The 24,728-nt window shown below is 42.2% G+C and overlaps 1 protein-coding gene across 1 annotated transcript in view; it reads right to left on the bottom strand.

Annotated features, from left to right (window-relative positions):
• Window positions 1-24,728, bottom strand: part of TARBP1 (TAR (HIV-1) RNA binding protein 1) — a 204,069-nt gene that overhangs the window by 155,113 nt on the left and 24,228 nt on the right. Inside the window, exons 7-11 of the mRNA XM_063443373.1 lie at window positions 22,923-23,058; window positions 22,078-22,174; window positions 17,900-17,989; window positions 17,669-17,810; window positions 3,391-3,487 (exon numbers count right to left, since the gene is read on the bottom strand). Of these exons, the coding sequence (XP_063299443.1) occupies window positions 3,391-3,487; window positions 17,669-17,810; window positions 17,900-17,989; window positions 22,078-22,174; window positions 22,923-23,058 (562 nt within the window). The remainder of the gene's footprint in view (window positions 1-3,390; window positions 3,488-17,668; window positions 17,811-17,899; window positions 17,990-22,077; window positions 22,175-22,922; window positions 23,059-24,728) is intronic.

Raw genomic sequence — 24,728 nt, 5'->3', positions numbered from 1 at the left:
TCTTAAGCATATATAGATATGTATAAAATGAAATGGCCCACTTTGTTTTTTTATGAATTGCATGGCATCACTTAAATGGGGATAGTATTTGATCTATACATGGTGAAAGCCAAATTCTTGCAAATGCATAGATAATGTTTTCCTCTTGCCATAAGATGTATCAATAAAAAATATGCTGCTGTGTGTCTGCATCCACCATGTTCCACAAGCTGAGTTTGCATAAGACTGCCATGGAATGCCAGACATATTTAGGATACACAAATTGTCCCCTAACTCTACCAATTCTAAATGTAATATGTAAGTTTCTTGGAAAATGAACAGTTAAAAGATATTTTTTACAAAACAGTTTTATTCCTAAGATCCACAAACAACTTAAACCTCAAGGAAGACTGATTAGGACTGATTATGAAAATGAAAAATAAAAATTAAAATACAGAGTATGAAACAAGAAAAGAAGAAGAAGCAATTGTAAAAAGCTAAGTATGGTGGAAGGCTGACACTACATTTTTTATTAATAATTCAATGATTTAATGTATTTCTGAAGTAGCTAAATCGGAGGCCATGCCCCAGATCACAATCAGTATTATTACCCTCAATTTTGGCTTGAAGTGGTTCACTCTGTAAATTGCCGGTTATCTCCAAAGAGGTATAAGATTCTTGCCACACGCATTCTTAAAGGGACACTGTAGGCACCCATACCACTTCAGCTCATTGAAGTGGTCTGGGTGCTGGGTCTCTTTTGCACTTAGTGCTGCAATGTTAAACATTGCAGTTCCAGAGAAAATGGCTTTGTTTTTGTGGCACTATAGAATCCATTTAAACTGACAGATTTTTCCTTTTATATATACTTTTGGTAAAATATAGGAGAGAGACAATACATCTGATTTTCAAGTGTAAGTAGCATTAAAGGAATAACAACATCTCCACTTGGAGTTCCCCTGAAGTGTGTATAACATTCTCAGAGAAGGTGTTAGTTATCATGTTCAGGGTCCTTTCTGGAGTTTGGAAATCTTGGAATCCCTGTTGGAACTAAGTCTGGAACCTGAGAGATTGCAGCCATGGTTTGACAAGCACATTATTCTACAGACTGCAATTTCAACATGTTTTGTAAAATGATGCACCACTTCTGAGTGCCATAACCAAGATATTTTGTGTGTGCGCTCAGTGAGAAGCTGAGCTTTTCCAGTTATATCAGCTCAGCTGCTCAATGTTACCACACTGTGCTATTAGTACATACAGGGTAAACACAAATTTAGAGGAGGATTTGACAGATTAATAACTTATTTGTTAGCAGTCAGTCACCTTTTCTTATATTATTACGGAGTTGTGACGAATGGCCTATTTACCCTATTTCCATTTGAGAACTGATTGAGCTATTTTGCCACCATCGCTAGCACTGGAATGCAGGCAAAGTACTATGTAGTTCATAATCCCCCTACCCAGGCTCGCAGAAGCTGGGCATATGTATGATGATTTCAGGACATTGTAAGATGTATAGCCAGCACAGTAAAAAGGTGGGACTGAGTCAATAATGTCACATCCTGCCTGTTGAAAGCCTAAAATAAGATGGTCAAGGTGACTCATGGTGTTGCAAGAGCGTGCTCTGATAATTTCCACACTGTAATTACTGTACCTGCATACTCCTCCCTGTCTTATGCAAAAAATGTGTCATGCCTGTAAATGTAGAAAAAGCTGTGTGCTCATACAATAAAGCAGTTCATTGGAATTCTGTGTTGTAACAATCTACAGTCTGCTATAGTAAGATTGCTCATAGGAGAATCGTTAGTGTTTTTTAGTTAGATAGAATATCCTGTAATACCCAGAGCAACTCTGCAGTGTACCCTGCTTTGCCAGGGGATTAGCAACTCAAGTATCTGAGTCCTAGCGCTCAAGGTAGAAGTTCACCAGAGTAGCGGAAGTTCCCACAGGTAATTCAAGGTCCTAACTATTACAATTTCGGTAAGAGAGAAGCAAGGATGTCTCGCTTTCAACTAAATCACCAGCTAAGAGAGACGCTGCACTCGCTAGCGAGAAAAGTACAGGATAATGTAAAGAATCCCACAGGCGATGCTATGCCTGAACTGGTCCATCTCCAGGGCCAAAGATTCCAGGGTCGTATTGTCACAGGAGTTTTGGGAGTTTATCGGTAATTTCACGAAGGTAGTGGAATTATATTTTCAAAACAGAGACAAATGCGGGTGGATATTTTTAAGAAATTCCCAGATTAATTGGCCGCCACGTTCGCCCAACGTTAAGCTCCCAATTACTTCCTGTGGGAAATTTGAGTGTTAGAGCCTCTAACATTAACTAATGTTATGACCAATGCAATCGAAAGAACCCAACTTTGCAAGGCGGCAAATGAAGCACATTTAAAAAGTGCTATCTTCCGTACCTAGTCAAACAAATCTCTATATGTTAAGCCAACTGAAGAAGCTTTCACAGCAAAACGTGTTTTGACATACAAGGACTGTACTACCAAAGACTGATAAGTTCCTTTTTATTTTGCTTTTATGTATTTTTACTCACCTTTGATTTTATATTAATAAATAGTGGATTTTAGTACTATTTGGTAGTCTGTCCGATTCCAGGTTCCAGATTAAGGAGTGTCACCCCAAAAATTGACACCAGGCATTTATACCTGAGAGCCAAGGCACATATGGGCTCTTATTAAGGTGAGAGTCCTCTTTTATGAAGTGATTTTAGCTTATTATAAGCACAGACATACTGCACCATAATCTCCTATGTTTTGCTTGCCTTGAGATTCCTGTTTATCCAAGAAGGTGGGTCGCTACCTATAACAGCACAGCTGCGTTATTATAGAGCCTTACCCTCAGGCTCTGAAGACTGAGTGTGTCTACCTTCATTTATTTTGCATCTAGTATATTGCAAATACCATCTGCACTAGATGTTTCATGTTTTTTTCTCTTTTATGTATCACTCCACATCGAGATTTATATTACCATACAGAGGGGTAAGCTAATGTCTGCCTGTCTATTATTCAGTGCTCCACCCACTGATTATAGGGTTTATCCTGTTAATCAGTTTTCTCTCTATATATATGTTAAGCATTCATTGTATGTGATATCACTAAAATTGGTTCATTAATAGAAAAGTTATTGACTCCTCAATCCCTACTCTGAAATATGGCCCATCCTGTATTTGATGATTGTGTTCGTGTACCTCATCGCAAGCCCCCCTGGAACTATGTAATAAGCATGGGTTGCTCTGGTAGAGTCTCAATTACAATAAATCAGAAATGTAGATATTTACACTGACCACCTTCAGCAAAACTGAAACAGAGAAAGTAAAAAAAAAAAAAAAAAAAAAAAACAATCAACAAATGTAAACAAACATGTTTATATCCTATACTTAGAACGTCATTGTACTTACGTCTTTGAATGCCTCAGGATTTCAACATCAGCAGCCAAAAGAATCATTGTAGCAACAAGTCTGGATTCAAACCAATCTGGCATGAGCTCATTATCTCCTGTGACAAAAATGTACGCTAGTTACTTATATGACATGTCAACAAAGAATTGTAGATCAAAAATTTAACACTTAATTTACAAAATATTCCAAAACTTGCAAGTAAAACAACTTGACAAGGTCTTATAATTGAGAGAAAGTGAAACAAAGACTTGTAGACAAACTTTTTCAAACTTTTTGTTGTTTAATGTCATCTACAGAAACCATCTACAGAGATGACTGAATCAAGGTAGCCATAAAAACACAACTTATTGCATAGCAATACTTTTATATACTTTGTTTACTGTTCAGATGTCATGTAAAGTATCTGCAACTTTAAATAGCGCATTTCTGAATATTAGATCTCAACTACAAAAGAAAAAGATTTTATACATTTTAAAGTTATATATATATATATATTATATTCTTTATTTTTGATTGTGCACAGAGAAACTGACATATGGATGTATACATTTCAAACAAGACATACCGTGTTTCCCCGAAAATAAGACCTACCCTGAAAATAAGCCCTAGCCGAATTTTCGGGGTGGGCTGCAATATAAGCCCTACCCCGAAAATAAGACCTAGGCATTTTACCTTTGCGGCTCGGCGGGACTTCTTTCTTCTATGAGGGGGAGGAGCGTTGCGGGTCGCGGCATCGCGCAGCGTGATGACGACGTGCGCAGCGCCGTCATTCTGCCTTCACGGATCTTCAGCGGAAGGATCCAGCGGAGGCACCCAGTGGTCGGACTCTTTGAACGGTGAGTGGATACCGGCATTTTATGTCTGGGACTTAATTAATTAAAGGGGGGTGAATTAATTAAAGGGGGGTGGTGAATTAATTAAAGGGAGGGTGAATTAATTAAAGGGGGGTGGTGAATTAATTAAAGGGAGGGTGAATTAATTAAAGGGAGGGTGAATTAATTAAGGGGAGGGTGAATTAATTAAAGGGAGGGTGAATTAATTAAAGGGGGGTGAATTAATTAAAGGGGGGGTGAATTAATTAAAGGGGGGGTGGATTAATTAAAGGGGGGGTGGATTAATTAAAGGGGGGGTGGATTAATTAAAGGGGGGTGGATTAATTAAAGGGGGGTGGATTAATTAAAGGGGGGTGGATTAATTAAAGGGGGGTGAATTAATTAAAGGGGGGTGGATTAATTAAAGGGGTGGTGGATTAATTAGAGGGGTGGTGGATTAATTAGAGGGGTGGTGGATTAATTAGAGGGGGTGGTGGATTAATTAGAGGGGGTGGTGGATTAATTAGAGGGGGTGTGGATTAATTAGAGGGGGTGTGGATTAATTAGAGGGGGTGTGGATTAATTAGAGGGGGTGTGGATTAATTAGAGGGGGTGTGGATTAATTAGAGGGGGTGTGGATTAATTAGAGGGGGTGTGGATTAATTAGAGGGGGTGTGGATTAATTAGAGGGGGTGTGGATTAATTAGAGGGGGTGTGGATTAATTAGAGGGGGTGTGGATTAATTGGAGGGGGTGTGGATTAATTGGAGGGTGTGTGTGGATTAATTGGAGGGGGTGTGTGGATTAATTAGAGGGGGTGTGTGGATTAATTAGAGGGGGTGTGTGTGGATTAATTGGAGGGGGTGTGTGGATTAATTAGAGGGGGTGTGTGGATTAATTAGAGGGGGTGTGTGGATTAATTAGAGGGGGTGTGTGGATTAATTAGAGGGGGTGTGTGGATTAATTACCGTAAATAAATAAGCCCTACCCTGAAAATAAGCCCTAGTGTGTTTTTTGTGACTAAAATTAATATAAGACCCGGTCTTATTTTCGGAGAAACACGGTAAATGGTTGCAAAAGGAAGTGGTATAGCATTAAATGTTGAGTGCACTGCACATTTGCTTTATTTTTTTAGTAAATGTAACAGAACCCTACCTTTCGCCTGGGAATACTTATTGCTAACCGTCCCTTTAACAACTAACCAGGTACATATACAACAACAGAAACTATGGATACAATGGAATATGCTTACCTGGTTCATGTGGATTATTTTTATCACAGTTCGGGACTTTTACCACCATTTGTCTATTTATGCAACCCATACGGTAGGGACTCAGCATGCATAAATACGAATACAAACTACCGAACACCGGACCACCCTGCTATTCAATTATATGGTATTTTACCTCCCGGATCGGCACATACCATCCGTATGAGAAATGCACAAACTCTTTGTTTCAGTTCCTGGGTGGTCGCCATTTCGGGACTTTTACACGTGTTCGCGGCCATCTTAGTTCACGAACAATGGTGATTTGCCGTTGAGTGTCTGGAACTAAAATCGGACACTCGAGTAGGCGAACACCGCTGAGACCTCCATAACACCGTAAATTCGTGCTGAAACTACCGACCGTCCTGCCGTTTGGTAGATAGACTACACCACATACAGGGATTCTAGCGACCATCAAGATATTCACGGATGGCAAGATTTTCGTGACTTTTCACCACACAAACGAGGACCGACCGCAAGGCCAAAACTTATAGAACTATTTTCGGCTAGTGTGCCTGTGCGGTCGGTCAAAACTTTAAAGCCCCATAACTCCCGAACCCCTTAACCGAATGGGATGATTTTTAAATATGTTGTTCCCCCAGATTAGGGCTATCTGGGGATACTGGATTTATGAATGTACCCCAAGTATTTGGGGTACATCCAAAACTAGGGTAAAATGTGTGTGTGTTAATTATGTTAAATGTTTATCTGAGGGGAGGAGATGTGTGGGATGTACCATGTTTGTTATCGGTTACTGTACTAATTATGTAGGTGTCTCCCTTTCTTGGGCAGAATCGCATAAAAGGAGAATCCTTGTCATTAAAATTTAGTTCTTCTTGACCCTTCAAAACGTAGCCTCGTCTCGTTCTTGGAAGGGGATTTGCTGCATAACTACTTTGCTCTTTTAACAGCTATGCATGACTCTGCTCTTGGATCTTGTGGATGGGAATAAGTAACTTCATTACTATACAGCAGCTTGCCGGGAAAAAGGACGTCTCCAACGGCTGATACCCTCTCAGTACCTGGGTAGCCGTTACAGTAAATGAGAAGAAAAATATTGAATTAACAGATAAGAAACAGGCTCGAGCATGTCTAGCTATTAGTTGGGACTGAGGTCAGGCTTAGTCTGGCTATAGAGGTCCGCTTAAGCAAAAGACTAATACATCTGTCAGAAGTAGGTTAGGTTTGCTAGACATGCGGAGCATAGTTAAGTAAAAAAAAATATGACAAGCTTTCCTTCATGTAGGTCAAAGATTGTGTGAACAAGAGGTAAAAGGAAAGACATGCAGATTGATTCTGACTATCACAAATAGTACTCAAGCTTAAACAACATGCGTATACCACTGGGACTAACCACCATTTAAGGAACAAAGTGAATCAACATGTAAGGGGCATATAGCAGGATTTGTATGAGGTACATCATGCGATAGCAATTCCCCAGGAGTTTCCCCCCATTAATCAACAGGCAGGGCAGACCAGAATAAAAAATAATGAAAAGAAAATAACATAACATCTCATACCAGTGCCCCATTGTGGGTAATGACCCATAGTGTCACATAACAGCGTGGTCCCCTCCCTTGAGGGAGCTTAAAATGGTGAACGGAGGCAGCAGGAGCGCTGTGCAGCTCAGTCCATATGTCCCAGTTTACCCGATGCCAGCCATGGGTAGAACTCGCATCAGCACTGCTGAGGAATTCTTCAGGCCGACGATATGATGTGGAAGGTAGTGGAACAGAGCATACACCTTCTTTTAATGCCACCTTCTGTTCTGGAGGCCAAGCTGTTTTTCACTGCAATGTACATTTCTGAGGTGCAAGGCGTTAAGGTGAGCTTCCCAGTTTGACCTGCCGCCGTAGCTGGGCCTTCTGCACAGGGTGCCCTGATGACTGCTGATCTGCACGTGGTGCTGGCTGGGCTGGTGGGTAGCCATTTGGCTGCAGCCCGGCATTCTGGCGGATTCTTTCTTCCAGCTTCTGACAAAAAGCTTCAAAGTGTTTGTCCAGCCTGTGTTCAAAATCAAGCATATTTTCGCTTGAAGTAGGGAGGCATGTGACTTCCACCATATTTAGTGAGTCGTGGTGGAAGGTGTCACCCTATGCTCCAGCAGGGTTTTGGATCGTCCTCCTGGGGTGAACCAGGATCACCCCTGTCGGTCTAAAGGGGGAGGGGGATTAACGGGACATGTGCTCTGTAGTGGCTCCTTCCATGCGCTTCCAAGCCGGGAGAGCGGCCGCCTCTCCAACTTGGTGCTCGGTAGGCCTCATGCGTTCTGGAGGATTGTGTGAGCCCTCAGTGTGCCTCATATTGTCTACCTTAATGCCAAGAAGATCAGGCAATTTTAATCTCTCCTGGGGTCATCGCTGTATGATCCAGGAAAGTCACAAAAGGCTGTGTAAAACAGGCTCATAGAGGAGCTCGTTAGAGATGCGACTTTCCTCCATGATGGTCAGGCCCAGTCCCCTTTTAAAGTTATATTTCAAGAAAATACAGAACTGTAAGGAAATGATTTTGTATGAGACAAAATAATCTGTATGAGGCATATAGTCAAGCTTTATCCATTTCTTTTAAACCTATTCAAAGCATGAAACTTTTAACCAGTTTTCCAAAAGCTTTTTGGCTTTCTATTTGCCCAACATATTGCATAGTGCAATATTTTGGTCATTATTAGCTCATGACGGGGCGTGGCTTAGCAACCGAGCGGAGTGGACGCATGGCACAAGAGCTCCTGCAAATTAACCCAAAAGCATACCTATTTCGGGCATCAGAATTACGATTTGGGGCTCTACCCACAACGAGCAGAGACTAGTGACCAAGATGGGGCGAAAATCGAAAAAATTGAAACCAGATATGCCGAGACAAGGGCCGAATATAGCGGACCTCCTCAGGCAGACACGCGAGGCCGCAGGGCCCAAAATGGCCGCTCACCCGGACACATACTCCGAATTATCGGATGATTTCTCCTCAGAGGGAGATGTGGCCGACCTCTACCTAGCACAGCAGCAGGCATCAATAGCCCAGAAACGAGACGACTCTCCAGTTACCACTGCGGTTTTAAAATCGCTCCTCGCAGACCTGCAAAAGACGCTCCAGTCAGACGTAGCATCACTCCGGGCTGACATACAAGGCCTGACTGGCCGTATGAGCGCGCTAGAAATTACTACCAGAGCCAGCTCAGACCACATCACAACGCTCCAACAACAGGTCCTAGAGCTACAAAGTCAGAACGCGGCAAATGAACGCCGCTTTGCGGCCTTGGAAGATGCACGCCGGGCTAATAATCTGAAAGTACGAGGTGTCCCTGAAGATGTTCCACCTACTGAACTGCCACATGTTTTGAGACGCCTCCTGGCGGCCCTGCTACAGCCAAAACAGGCCAGAAATGTCCAACTGGACGGCTTCTTTCGGGCTCCAAAACCAGCCCAAGCGCCAAGCTCAGCGCCACGCGACCTAATAATCAAATTCCAGAACCACGCAGACAAACTAGCTGTTGCAGCGGCGACCAGGGACTGCTCACCCTACAAATTCGAAAAGATGGAATTAACTTTCTATGCCGACATCACAGGGGGCACTTTAGCCTGGAGGAGATCACTTAAGCCTCTCACGACGCTCTTACAGAAGAAAGGACTGAAATATAGATGGCTACAGGCCAGAAAACTACAGATACTACATGGGTCGGACAAACATGAGATTCACGACATACAAGAAGCGGCAGCTCTGATGCCCATCTTAGGACTATCGCACGACTCCTTACACACGGCTGATACGGCGGGCACAGGTGGGCCTTCTCATCAATGGAACCCTGAAAGAGTGACTCCTTTCGTCCCACGCACTCCCAAAGCAGTCCCGACCACGAAGGGAACCTCTTGAAGCAGACTGACAACCGTTGCCAGCTGGTAACGAGGCGGAATACCCCAAAGTCTGAAAGACGGACTGCCTCGAAACTTTTCATGTTGAACTTTTCATGTTGATTTTTTCTTACTCTTACTTTCATTTTTACTTATCCTGTATGGTGGGGAATGTATTTACTTTGTGCAACCTCAGAATGCCAGCACATGCTACAGGTAGTGACCTGCTACACCAATAGAAGGTACATAGACCACGGCCAATCACCTTCCCCCCGCCTGATCCCAGCTCAGCCCGACGCACCGTGCATAATTCCTTAGCCAGGCGCAAAATCACCCACTCATAGCGACTACCGCGGTCACATCGACCAACATAAATCGCCTACCTGTGGTCTCAATATAGGACTCCCCTATGCCACACGCGTAGACGCCCCAACGCCCACAGCCCACAAAATCTTACCCCTGCTCACCAGAACAGTTCTTTCTTTCCACCGAGTTTGGCACTCTCCCTGAGAGGGGCTCAGGTGACAGACACTGGCAATGCCTGCCCTACCTACTATACACGCACGCTTTACAATCATACGTTATGTCAGCCCGGCCAGACACTAAACTTAAGTTACATACCAAGTATAGGGGCTAACTTTTCATTGCTAAACAATGTTTTCATGTCCTATCCAGGTGCGCATAGTTAAGCAGCCTGATTATCAGAACAACCTATGTTTTATGCCAACTCCTGATGCTTTTTTTTTCTTTTTTTTTTTTTTTTTCTAGCGGTTCATATTGCGGCATGTTATCAGCTTGTATAAACTATTTAAATTATTAGGCTAAGCACTATAAGCGACTGCACTCCTTAAATGTTTTTACAGCATAGACCTTAGCGGCATACTAATCTCATATGTGTACCTAAACAAACGTAGTACTAGCAATATGCACCTCACTTGTTTGAACTGAAGTCACCTTAAGCTTCTCGATTGTTTATATATATGTGCCAAGAGGTCTCCTTTGTATTATTGTTTGCTTATTAGGTCATTTACCATGTTATCTCGTATAAAAAAAAAAACCCACTCGGCAGATCACTGCATCAAACCTAATATCACTGCTTGTGTACATGCATAAGAACGTTACAGGCACTAGCCCGCATTTTGTATTGTAACGATTGCCTTATATAATCTGCTGAGTGACTAAAATAAAGAATTAAAAAAAAAAAAAAAATAATAAATTATTAGCTCATGACCATATACACTAAATCCTTGATGAATACAGCCATTCACACTATTCTAGTTCTTAACTAAGAGATGGAATATTAGCAGTGCAGTAGCAAGACACTTAAAAACATAGAATGTGATGGCAATAGTCTTCCCAATTTTCTAATTTTCTTGACCATTCTGCTGTAAGATAGAAAGGAATACAGACAAATGGTAAATATTAAAGGGATACTCTAATTACAAAAACAACGTTAGCTTATTTAAACCGTTTTCCATAGGTTTCATGTTGGTCACTTTGGTTTTGAAAAATTGGAAGGACAGTAAATAGAGTAAATATCATCTAAACTTTCATGTAAGAATTGCCTCCAATGGCTCTGAGAGCATATAAATATATAAATAAATTCCCCCCCAAAAAATCATAACGGGGCGGGGCTTGACTCGCAAGCTGGCCAGACGTGTCTCTGTGAGCTCCTGCCAGCACGACCATTAAATCCACTAAATCTGCCAGAAAATAGCTGTAGAAGGCACAGCAGCTTAGACGACGGGCATCTCTAACGACAGGGACACAAAAGGTCCCCAAACTACTTGCTCTGGGAAACCAAAAGCAGCCGGCTTGCATTGCGGCCCGACATCTGGGGGGCTAGGTGGTGGTTTTAACACTATAGGGTCAGGAATACATGATCATTTAAGACACCTGCTCAATGCAGCGAAATCACTGATACCGCTACTCTGGAAAAAGATGAATCCACCAACCGCCAATAGACAATGGAGGCAAAAGGTAGAAGAAATCCAAACGGCCGAAGCCAAAATGGCATACCTTCTGGGAAGTAGGGACAAACACACAGAACAACGGAGACCTTGGTATGTATATATCACACAGACCGGGACCAACGATTAAATATGGGTGGAGGGGAAGAGATTGGTGCCCGAGCGCATCGGACGCAAAGCTGACTCACCCTTACTCACACCCACCTATCCATAAACCCACCATTACACCACCCGGAGCTTGACAGGAGCGGACCCACACATGACAGTGGGACAACACAGGACCCGACTAGGGGCAGCCCAGCAGAACTGAAATGAAAGAGAGAGAAAAACAGAAGAGATATCACAGTTATGAGAAGACACAAATACCAACCACCTACACGGAGGTGGCGAGACCAACTAATCCTCGGGACATGACACCAGTAGGATAGGGTAAAGACCAATCAGAAAACAAACACTGACCCTCACATACCAGTACATAAATACACACCCATTTCAGGGCTCACTAACTACTTTATTTAGTCTGACCACAACCGCATGTCACAAACCTAAACAAGACCGAATGACTAACCTACCATGACAACACAAACAACGCAGAAGACTCTGCGACCTGCAGATCTAAGCCCACACGTAACGACCCACAGAAGCAGACATGGGAACCACACACGGGACCACAAGAGACCCACTGTACAGGGATCACCTTAAGACTGTACGGCATATGGGTAACTAATGGTTGTTCATAGCAGTCATATAACGTAATAAATGTCAATGTGACAATAGTTTACACACAATAGGACCTGGGAGTCCGATAAAGCATCACTTGACAGACCTGCAGATCTAAGCCCTGTCAAGTGATACTTTATCGGACTCCCAGGTCCTATTGTGTGTAAACTATTGTCACATTGACATTTATTACGTTATATGACTGCTATGAACAACCATTAGTTACCCATATGCCCTACAGTCTTAAGGTGATCCCTGTACAGTGGGTCTCTTGTGGTCCCGTGTGTGGTCCCCATGTCTGCTTCTGTGGGTCGTTACGTGTGGGCTTAGATCTGCAGGTCGCAGAGTAAAGTATCACTTGACTTGAAAGCATATAGCAATATCCCTCACCAGTTATGCAACTCAAACACTCAAACACTGTATGATTAATGTGGCCTGCGAACCCACGCAGAAGTGTTTCTATGATTCAATTCAAATGAAAAAAGATGAACCCTCTCATAAACAACATATTTACAAGGGAAATAAAAAGTAAGAAGAAACAGGAAAGCATAGCACCGCAATGTATGTCTTTTGTAAGCAACATTTTTCACTTTATGTCTTTGTAATAAGGAATTAGCATATTGTTCATAATATGTACCACTATGTAAATGCATCAATAAAAACGGATTTACCAAAAAATAAAACTTAATTATTTAACCCCCATTGAAAATCAGGTTCATTGTCAAAGTTTACAGACTTTCAACTGTTTGCAATGAACAAATCAAATAAAATCAATTGAAATAGCTCGACACAATGAATGCTTCGAATGGTTATCCCAAATTCAACTTAAAATGCAATTTATGACTTCTCCGGACCCAAAATTATTCAACCCCTTCATGGCAAGCATTTTTAGTACATAATAGAACACCGTTTTGCTGTTATGACCTACTGCAAATGAGATGCAAAGGCAGACACCTGCTTCTGGCAGCGTTCCTGAGGAATCTTAGCCTATTGCCTTCTTTAAATTCCACCAGAGATTTTCTCCTGTATGTATGTGTAGATAAAAGTACTTATATATATATATATATATATATACACACACATACATACATACATACATATACACACACACACACACACACACACACACACACACATACATATGATCCAAGTACTTTTTATTTAATTAAAAAACAGTTTAATAACTTTTTTAAACTTTTTATCAGGCATGAGGGGGACTGCCTGATAGTTCAGGCAGGCCCCCTGCAGGCACTGCATAAGCTGGCTATTCCGGCTATGTGATTGCGAGGACCTTGCGATCACATGGCTGGGGGAGCGGATCAGGTAGAGGGGGTCTGCCTGAGCTCCCAGGCAGACCCCATGATCGCGACCACCGGTGTGGGAACAGTGGGGACCCGGTAAGTAGTAAGGACGACTGGGATGTTCTATGCCAGTATGGACAATGTGGCTATATGCAATTGGACGTCGTTGTTGTTACCTTTTGACTGATATTTATAAAAAAAATTTAAAAAGTGGTTACATTTGACCATATCACCATTCTTTTGCTGCAATCTGACTGGTATGTTTCTGTATTATTTATTTTTTATTTACCAATTTAAAAAAATAAATAAATAAACATGTTCAACGAACGGCTGATTTTTATTTTTATTTTTCAAAACGAAAAATGTACAGAATATCGGTATCGGTTAGTTATCGGCTATCGGCCTGAAAGTTCACAGATTATCAATATCGGCTCTAAAAAATCAATATCGGTCGCTCCCTACGAAGAAGCAATTAGGTCCTAGTACCTTACAGATGGGATCCCCCCGCAGAGGCACAGGCACTCTGGACGATTACATCTCTACACTGTCGGATCAGCGAGGCCCTGGGTCTGCAGACAAAATGGCGCCGGTGTCACCAGGCACGGAGAGCATGGGAGACTCCCTGCAAGATAGTCACATGGAACCAGCCCTTACCCAGATTAAAGCTGAGGTGTTACAAATCGCGGGTAATATGCCTACCAAGGCGGACACCAGCGCCCTGGTCTGGGAATTTAAGAATTCGGTCCGATAAGAATTGGCGGCAGACAGAGGCGCCGGGGTGCCAGGAGCAACACAAAGCAGCGGGGATTGCCACGACCAGACAGGGCAACATGCTCTTGGCCCTGCGCCAACAGTTAGAGGACCTGGAGAACAGGAGCCACCGACAGAATATCCGGATTCGGGGCCTACCTGAGCTGAATGGTGCTCCGGTGCCACCCACCCTGGAGGTACTATTCTGGCAGGTGCTGGGGCCAGAAGCTCCACCCGAGATTCAACTCAAAAGAGCTCACAGAGCAGTGGGCCAAACCCGTAGTGATGGCAGGCCATGAGACTTCATATGCAGTATTCACACGGCCAGCCTCAAAGACAAGATTATGGCAGCAACTTTGTAAAGTTTAATTAGATCCCTGACTTATAGAAGGCCGGGGCCTATGAGCCTCTGTAGAGGGGTCTCCTAGACTAGGTGGGGAAGGGGAGAGGCACCAATGGAGATGAAGCAGGGGATGCCATACAGAGCTAGACAGCAATAGGCCGCAAGGCGCAGAAGGCCCCCACGTCTGTTGGCCCTGAGGGTATATAGAGGATCCCGGTTAATCTCCGAAGCAGCGACCCACTTGGACTTCTCGGTCGACATCTGTGCAAACAGCCCTGCTGTCCCGGCCCTCGCACGGACCCCTGGGCCCAGCACGGCCGAGCAGGTGGGTCACTTAGCATAGGTGGGGAGGAGGGATGCTAATACCGGACAAGGGAACAGTAAACAGTACCGCAATTGCCAAGAGAACACAGACAGCCCCCACTGAAAGCACCACTTTCTGGTGTCCCTACTCCCTCAGCACCAGCATTTAACTATAGGCACGGACTCCAGGACCAGGTGCAATTGAGTGGGTTGGATACTCAGCATAGGTGGGGAGGGGGGTGGATGCTGGGCACGGGGTCAACACCCGAGACTGCCAAGAGAGAACTGGCCACAGTGCGCTTGGACAGCACCACAGAGGGCGATTGAAACAGGGAACCAACACATATGACTACCACATGCAGGCGTACGTGCCAGTATACGGATACCGCCGTGCACCCATACATTTATTCAGTTGAAAGATGTTATGCATAATTGGGGCTAGAGCCCCGCGGCTGGCATGGGGGGCCGTGCGTGGTCCGGCGGACAGGAAAAGGATGGCCTCAGGAGGGCCATCATTTTCCTCCTCATGCTTTCTTCTTCCCCCCTCATGCTCTCTTCTCCTGGCTAGACCGGTTGGCTTGCACGCCCGACAGGGAACCTACTTGCTAGTCTCCCCACACCCTTCAGGGCTTATCCCTCCACCCCCACCCCCCCCTTTTTTTAATTTTAATTTGTATTATTCTTTGGGGTCAGGGCCATGCTTCTTCATGCCTCCTGCGGGGATGACAGAGGCAGCCGCGGACATAGTCCTTGAGCTGCGGATTGTGTTGGTAACCGGGTAGCGGGTAGGGGGGTACTGGAAGTGCAGTGTTTTGATGAGATGTAAGTGGTGTTGCCAACTATTAGTAAAAAACAAGGGTGTGGCTGCACTCACCTAAACATACTTAAATGGGGTGCTGCTGGGGGCCAATAAGTACAATAAAAATGAAAATCCAGCGCACTCATTTATCTACTAAACAGTTATTTTAGTGCTGAACAATTTTGTTAGTTTAATTAAAAACACCTAATCTGGGGGTTTAGTTACAGTATATGATCATATACATACGCCAGTGTACCCCATCTTTGGCAGGTCCTACTCGGTCTGCTAAATGATCTACTCACTTGGGGAAATCCTTCCATCTCGAGTTCTTTGCAGTACAAGGCCTAAATAGGGTCCTGAGATGAGGCACCTGTAACAGGGAGGGGTGCAAAACCAAGGAGCTGGCTAGACTCCTAAATATATACATATAGGAGAAAACAAGGGTTTTTGCCTAGATTCTGTGTTTTTAATAAACTTACAAAATTGTTCAGCACTAAAATACCTGTTTAGAAGATAAGTGAGTGCGCTGGATTTTCATTTTTACTGTACTTATTGGCTCCCAGCAGCACCCCATTTAACTATGTTTAGGTGAGTGCAGCCAAACCCTTGTTTTCCCATATATATATTTAGGAGTCTAGCCAGCTCCTTGGTTTTGCACCCCTCCCTGTTACAGGTGCCTCATCTCAGGACCCTATTTAAGCCTTGTACTGCAGAGAACTCGAGATGGAAGGATTTCCCCAAGTGAGTAGCTCATTTAGTAGACAGAGTAGGACCTGCCAAAGATGGGGTACATTGGCGTTGTGGCAGGATTATGCAATGTATGATCACAAAAATTTGGAAGGATATAAGAGTCATACAAGGGTTTGTAAGAGACACACAATGGGGAAAAATTAGGTATAAGATACACTAAAGGGGGTAAGACATTTAAAAGAGGGGATACAAAACACAAAAGGGGGATTAAGAAATACTGAAATATGAAAAGATAAACGTAACACCTAAGGCCAAAAGATGACTATATTTACATTGATAAGCAAAATACAACAACACACATATGTTTAAGTTGTAAAAATTGTGTGACAAATGCCTATCCCCCGTTTCTCTTTGTTTGATTGTTTTTTCTGTATCCCCCCCAAAAGAGGGATGGAGAGAGAGGAGGGGGAAAAGGAAAAAGAAACCCAATATATTTCAAAATGTATGTTACACATTGCAAATGAAAAGGTACCCTCACCCCCACCCCTCTTATTTCTGTACCCCATCCCAAACCCAAGACGAAAGAATAACAGATGTCGACAAGATTGTTGAAAATATTTACTTGCAATGAACGTATGTTGAAACTACCGACAAACAACTGGTATATGCGCTTGGAAAGTTAGACTACTATGAAAAGTAGATTTATGTTATGCAAAATTTGTACCACAAACTTTAACTCCCTGTTTTCTTTTCTGTACCCCCACCCCATAAAACAAAAATCTTTCCAAATAAAGTATTTTTAAAAAGGGGGGGGGGGGGGATTAAGAGGCAAAAATCCCAAAAATCCTTCCACTGGCCCTGCTCTTGCACATACATTTGAGTACAGCACTGATGTCTATGCAGGATCCCGCAAGACCGCTAGATCCCTCATAAACAGAGACAGTTCCTTGCAGCGGTCACTAATGACGGCTGAGGTGATTGACACTTCTAGATGTCATTAGCCCCGCCCAGTGTCTAGAAATGGCGTAGGAAATCTACAGAGACAAAGTAGCCCCAAATTTGTCTAACTATATCTCTTGACTGGGTTGGAATTTAATTCAAAATTAATATTTCGTAACAATTCTTTATGGGATACTCCTTTATCATGGAGAGAGATAATGCCACTATAAGGAGTCTGCAGAGAAAAGAAATCCAAATTGTTTTTTTGTTTTTGTTTTTTTAATGATACATACAAAGACACAATAGCGAATATGAATGGTAACTGCTAGTTGGTCTCAGGAGAAATCTAAATTGTCACTTTGGACTCATGAATTAAACATTTTTTTTTTTTGTCTAGCTGTGTCAACAGTTGAAAACATATAATGTTTAATGTATAATCTTTTGTTCACTCTTATGACATGTAATGTTAGAGAAGCATTTAAGCCAATTCAGTTACAGAACTGCATTTACATTGCATCCAAAGTCAATTATTTACATTACCTTTAGAAGGTGGCACTTTAAGGTAGTCTTCAGCTAAAGACTGAGTGAACATACTTAATGAAGATCTCTTTTTATCAGTAGCACATTCAATTTCTATACTCTTTTTGAACAATTTGTCATTGTTACAAAGCCAAGTACAAAGCTAGAATAAAAGAGAAAAAAAAACATGCATTAAAACTAAAGCAATATTACAGAATTATAGATTTGGGATTAGGTGTAATTAAATCATACCTCATTCCAAAGATGACTTCCTTTGCATAACGATTCCTCTGATTTTAGGTACATAAGGAAAATTGAAATATCCGAAAAAGACACTTTTTCCTAAAAAATAAATTGATTCTTACAATTCTAAAATATGAAACAAAACAAATTTCGAGTAAATAATAATGAAGGATATTTAACAATATGCACACATGTAAAGAGGATATGTTCCGTAATATGGAAATCTAAGCTAAAATTAACTTGGCATGGATATAAAAAAAAGATTACACAACATTAATAATATAAAAGTGTGCAATTCTACTAAAAGCCATGTGGTTGACTTAAGACGTGTTGCAATAATACTTGTATGAGCTGTCGTGGCTTGTTTGTAACTATACGCACAACAAAATAAATAATAATTAAAAAAAAAAAATACATTTGATTAATAATGATCACATGCTGACCATTGATGTGTCTGAGAGGAGAACAGGTATATTGTGATCCTTAAAGGGATACGACATAACAAAGCTGTATTCCTGGCACTATCACTCCACCCTCCACGAGACCCTCTTCCCCCTACCCTGTAAATAAAGGATTAAAAGAACCTTTATTTACTTAACCTATCCCAGCGCCGATGTCTCTTGGTCCTGGATCTACACTCCGCCCCTATCGGCATCCCTTGATGAGCAGGCTCTAATGCGCACACCCGCATTAGACCACCCCATAGGAAAGCATTGAAGCAGTGCTTTCCTATGGGGAAAAATCTGATGCTGGATGTCCTTATGCAGAGCGTGAGGACATCCAGCGTCAGATGCCGGACCAAATGTCCGCTTCAACCTAGGAAGCCCTCTAGTGGCTGTCTGCTAGACAGCCACTGAAGGCCGACTTAGAGCTGCAGTCTAAACATTGCAGTTTCTCTGGAAAAATGGACAGTGCACTCAGACCACTTCAATTAGCTAAAGTCGACTGGGTGCCTATGGTGTTCCTTTAAGTAAAAAATCCAATGTGAGGCTGAAAGACAAACTGTTGGGTATGTAGAAGTCTAAAGTGGGACAAGCCCATACTAAAAGGACCAGGTGTTCCAGCAGCGGCATAAAGTAAAGCATGCTAAACTGAGGCCAGGGGACCAAGCACTATGCTTAAATTGAGCAAGCCACTGTGGGCCCATGACAAAGTGTGGGTTAATTGGTGAATTAATGTATGGTTCTGACACCAGCCCACATGTTTGTGTGGTTGTGGGGGCCCAGTGGCCAGCACATGCTGAGGGATGGGACTAAGTATCAAGGTACTCATAATGAGCAGTAGATTGTGAGTGAATAATAGGTTCCATGAGTAACCCCGATTCTGAAAATGCCTAACCTTGTCCCTAATGCCACATCCAACTACTATCTCGCTGCTGCCATTTGCCTCCAAGATCCTTGAGAGAGTTTGTTTGCGAGATTGACAGACTTCCTCTAATACAACTCTCTGCTTGACCCACTTCAATCTGGATTCCGCGTTCATCACTCTGTTGAAACAGCTGTGACTAAAGTATCAAATGATCTTATCACTGCAAAATCCCTTGGCCACTACTCTATCCTAATTCTCCTCTACCTTTCTGCTGCTTTTGACACTGTTGATCATCAACAGCTTCTTCTCATCCTCCATAATCTCGGTCTATGAGATACTGCTCTCTCCTGGTGCTCTTCCTAGCTCTTTCAGTGTTTCTATCTCCGGCTCTGCCTCTTCTACCCAATCCTTCTCTGTTGGTGTTCCCCAAGGGTCTGTCATTGGTTCCCTATTGTTCTCAATCTACCTTGGTAAACTCATCAGCTTTTATGGCTTCCAGTATCATTTCTATGCGGATGACATGCAGATTTAGCTGTCCTCCACTGATTTCTCACCTCCACTCTTGACTCGTGTCTCTTACTGCCTCTCTGCTATTTCCAACTGGATGGCTGCTCATTTCCTTAAACTGAACCTGTCCAAAACAGAACTTCTGATCTTCCCTCCCTCGTGTGTTGCTACTCCCTTGTCGGTTTCCCTCCAAGTCAATGGCGCTACCATCCGCTATACCTCGCAGACTCGCTGCCTAGGTGTTCTCTTTGACTCTGACCTCTCCTTCACCCCTCATGTACAATCAATCGCCAAATTGTGCCGCTTCCATCTGAAAAACATTGCGAGCATCTGACCCTATTTAACTCCTGATACGGCAAAGGTGCTTTTCCATGCTGCTGTCCTCTCTCGCCTTGACTACTGTAATCCACTGCTCAGTGGTCTTACGTGTTCCCAACTTGTCCCATTACAGTTTATATGGAATGAGGCGGCGATGATCATCTTCCTGTCCACCCACACCTCCCACCTCTGTCAGTCCCTTCATTGGCTTCCCGTAAGATATAGGACTCAATTTAAGATCCTGATACTTGCTAACAAATCTCTACACAATGCTGCTCTGACCTACTTATTAATAATAATGAACAAATATGTCCCATCTAGGCCCCTACGCGATTGTACAGCACTACAGAATTTGTTGGCGCTCTAAACATAATAATAAGTGGCCTAAAAGGCTTTGTGGTTCCTACCACAAAGCCTCTTAGTTCACTTATTATTATTAATATTATTTATAAAGTGCCAACAAGTTCCGTAGCGCTGTACAATGGGTGGACTAACAGACAAGTATTTGTAACCAGACAAGTTGGATGCACAGGAACAGAGGGATTGAGGGCCCTGCTCAATGAGCTTACATGCTAGGGGGAGTGGGGTATAGTGACTCAAAAGGTAAGGGTAGGGTAGAAAAGTAGGTTGTTAGGATAGTATTCATTCAGGGCTTTTGTTTTGATGACAGTTGCAGGAGAGGAATCAGGGTGCAGGGAGGGAAAGCTATTCACAGTTTTGTTGATATGCTTTCCTAAAGAAGTACGTTTTCAAAGATTGTTTGAAGGAGTGGAGGTTGGGTGAAAGTCTAACAGAGAGGGGAAGGGCGTTCCATAGGAACGGTGCAGCCCTAGAGAAGACTTTAAGGTGAGCATCAGAGGTAGGAGTACGAACAGAGGCTAGACGTAGGTCTCCAGTAACCAATCAGAGTGCTCTTACTGACATTGCGTTGTGTGAGATTTTTTTCCACACACAATGCAAAAAAACAACAAAGTGGGGTCCTTCTTCACTACAAGAACACGGTCTGTGCATAGCCCTCATGGAACAAAGATAGATTATTTTCATCACATCATGTTTTTCATTATTATTTTTTTGTATTTTTTTTTTTTTTTACATTAGATTTGTTGATAATTATGGCACTTTTTGGGGCTGAAAAAAGAAAGGTTACAACAAAGACTTCAGGGAAGTATATTTTTTATTTTACAGGTATTACCTTTAATGACCTGCCATTGTATAATTATCTAAAGCCCCAGTCTGCTGCAACAGTCTTGGCAACCATTGCTGCCCAGTTACAAGAAAGGTCAGTTAGGGCCTGTTAAATAACCCTCTCCATTGCCAAGTCACTAGTTTTAAACTGTTAGTAGTTATGCCCCCACCTCAATCCAATGTGTGTCAAAATTATAATAACTTCACAAATATGCCCAGCAATGACGGCATATTATCAGACAGTGAACTGCACGCAGAATTACTTTTTATAAAATAAAACAAAATAAAATATATAAACATCAGTATACACAAAAATAATAACTATTTTCCCTTTCATGGACACTGGATACAGCTGAAGTCTGAATTGCACTCATAGTATACTATGCACATAAAGTGACTGACTTACCCTCTTCCGGGAGACTATAATGTTAATCAAGATCACATGGCCAGCATTAAATAGTTAAAATGTATTCATTTTAACTATTTAATGTGGCCACTGGCTAGCAAGCGCTGGCCAGCCACCACAAAATTAACACTCACGCCACTGAGGTTTTTTTCACCTATTTGCCCATTGGCTGCTAACGCTGCAAGAGTGAAAGCAGTTTGGATTTTTAAAATCCAGGCTCAGATTCCAAGTATTTAGGTCTGGATTTTAGCCATCCTGCGGTGTCCAGTTTGGCTGAAATCCAGACCAAGCTCAGGCCTGCTTGGGACCTGAATAGCAAAATCCAGACATTGTTGAATAACGTGAATTCAGACTTTAGGGAATAACCCAGTTAATACATTGGTACATATTTACACACAGATATACATGTACACACACTTGCACCCACAGCAATGTTGACAGTAATTTACAGATGAATACTTACAACATCGGTTAACTTCAAAGCAGCTTGAAGAAGAAAACACTGGGCAGCTCCACGAAAAAGAATTTGATGTGTGGTCATAGTACACTGGAGAACTTCCCTACAAATAATATAAACATTAAACGCTACAATTTAAAGGGCTACTAACAGCAGATATTATTACGGTATTTTCTAAATTTATATATTTTTTTTTATTGCAGCCAAGAAAGCTTGTGCTTGTGCACCTTTTTCTTCCACACTTTTCCCTTCCACATAACTTTCTATTAATGTGCTTTGATACAGCACTTTGGGAACATCCAACTTCCTTCGCAATTACCTTTTGAGGCTTTCCCTCCTTATGGAGGGTGTCAATTATGGTTTTCTGCACAACTGTCAGGTCAGCAGTCTTCCCCATGATTGTGATTCCTCCTGAACCAGACTGAGAGGCCATTCAAAGGCTCAGCAACCCTTTGCAGGTGTTATGGCTTACTTAGCTGATTAGAGTGGGACACTGTGAGCCTAGAATATTGCACCTTTTCACAATATTCTAATTTACTGAGATTGTGGATTTGGGGTTTTCATGAACTGTAAGCCATAATCATCGCACTTATGACAAATCACGGCTTGAACTATCTTGCTTTCCATGTAATGCGTCTATCTCATCTATTAGTTTCCCCTTTTACGTTGCATTACTGAAATAAATTAACTTTTGCACGATATTCTAATTTTTCGAGTATCACCTGTAAGTGCAACTAATGTTTTAGGGTATTAATCAAAGCAGCAGTTTTCAAAAACCTTAATCAGCATTTCTTAAAAATGTACTTTAGTCTCATGGTGATTGACTACTACAATATAGTATATTAACCTACCTCAGCAGAAGAAGACCTTCCGCACCCCAGGCTCTACATTGAGGAAGAGCTCCCAGAGCTTTAGATATGAACAAAATTGGAACTGCACACCAGTTTCTGCTTGTCATCCTTTTTAAAAGTTTCAAAAGGAAATCACCTACACAAGGAAAATAGCCAAATGACTTGATTGCATCTTTGGGAAATATATAGAATATAGTGTTTTAATATATATATATATTGTTTTAAACATACAATTTGCAGGGAACAAATATATTTGTAATAACACAAAACAAAAAGTGCTTAAGCAATTGCTAATACAATATGAGATTGATCTTGGTTCAGACAGAAGATAAATAACAGGACGGATAAAAATATGTTAAAGAAAAAAAAAAGGAAATCTCTGACACAGTAAGAAGAGTGATAGAGAGGCTGCTAGCTAACTTTACAGCAGACATCAGCAGTATTCTGAACAGGATAAATATTTATAGTCTTGGGAAAAAGAAAGTACATCCTCATTGAATTCTATGGCTTTACATATCAGGGCATAATAATCATAGAAACATAGAATGTGACAGCAGATAAGAACCATTTGGCCCATTTAGTCTGCCCAGTTTTCTAAATACTTTCATTCCCTGGCTCTATCTTATAGCTAGGATAGACTTATGCCTATCCCACGCATGCTTAAACTCCTTCACTGTGTTAACCTCTACCACTTCAGCTGGAAGGCTATTCCATGCACCCACTACCCTCTTAGTAAAGTAATAGCCATTTGTTCCTTAACAGGTCTTCAAATTTGGTAAATACAACCTCAAATAGAAACATAGAATGGGACGGCAGATAAGAACCATTCGGCCCATCTAGTCGGCCCAATTTGCTAAATATAGTTAGGATAGCCTTATGCCTATCCCACGCATGCTTAAACTCCTTTACTGTGTTAACCTCTAAAACTTCAGCTGGAAAGCTATTCCATGCATCCACTACCCTCTCAGTAAAGTAATACTTCCTGATATTATTTTTAAACCTCTGCCCCTCTAATTTAAGACTGTGTCCTCTTGTTGTGGTAGTTTTTCTTCTTTTAAATATAGTCTCCTCCTTTACTGGGTTGATTCCCTTTATTTATTTAAATGTTTCTATCATATCCCCCCTGTCTCGTTTTTCCTCCAAGCTATACATGTTAAGTTCCTTTAACCTTACCTTGTAAGTTGTATCCTGCAATCCATGAACAAGTTTAGTAGCCCTTCTCTGAACTCAGTGGTGTATTTTGGATTTGTGCTGCCCTAGGCAGGACGATGCCCGGGAACCCCCTCATCCCCCAATCTAAATTTTCCCCACCCCTTCCTGTCAAGGTCGCACTTTGACTGACAGACGCTCACTCACTGACAGACGTACATACACACACTCTAACATACATTGATAAACAATGACATACACACACTCACTGATTTGACACACTGATAGACAGACATACACTTACTCGGACACACACTCAATGACACACTCACTGACCGACACACACTCACATTCACTGACACACACTCACTCACATTCACTGACACACACTCCCTGACAACCACTCACTGACACACACTCACATTCACTGACACACACTCACTCACATTCACTGACACACACTCACTCACATTCACTGACACACACATTTCTCCACACTCACAATTATTATTAATCATTTTTTTTTAATTTAAATCCACCCAGCCTCGCTACGTTTGGGATAGCTGGGTGTATTTCTCACCTGGGGTCCTGTGGGGCTGCTCGCGCAACCCACAGAGTGATGCCGGGAGCCGGAATATGACGTCATATCCCGGCTCC

Source organism: Pelobates fuscus, chromosome 2 (genome assembly GCF_036172605.1).
Source record: "Pelobates fuscus isolate aPelFus1 chromosome 2, aPelFus1.pri, whole genome shotgun sequence".
NCBI classification, from domain to species: Eukaryota; Metazoa; Chordata; class Amphibia; order Anura; family Pelobatidae; genus Pelobates; species Pelobates fuscus.
Note: the sequence above shows the minus strand (reverse complement) of the source record. Positions and strands in the feature narration are given on the sequence as shown.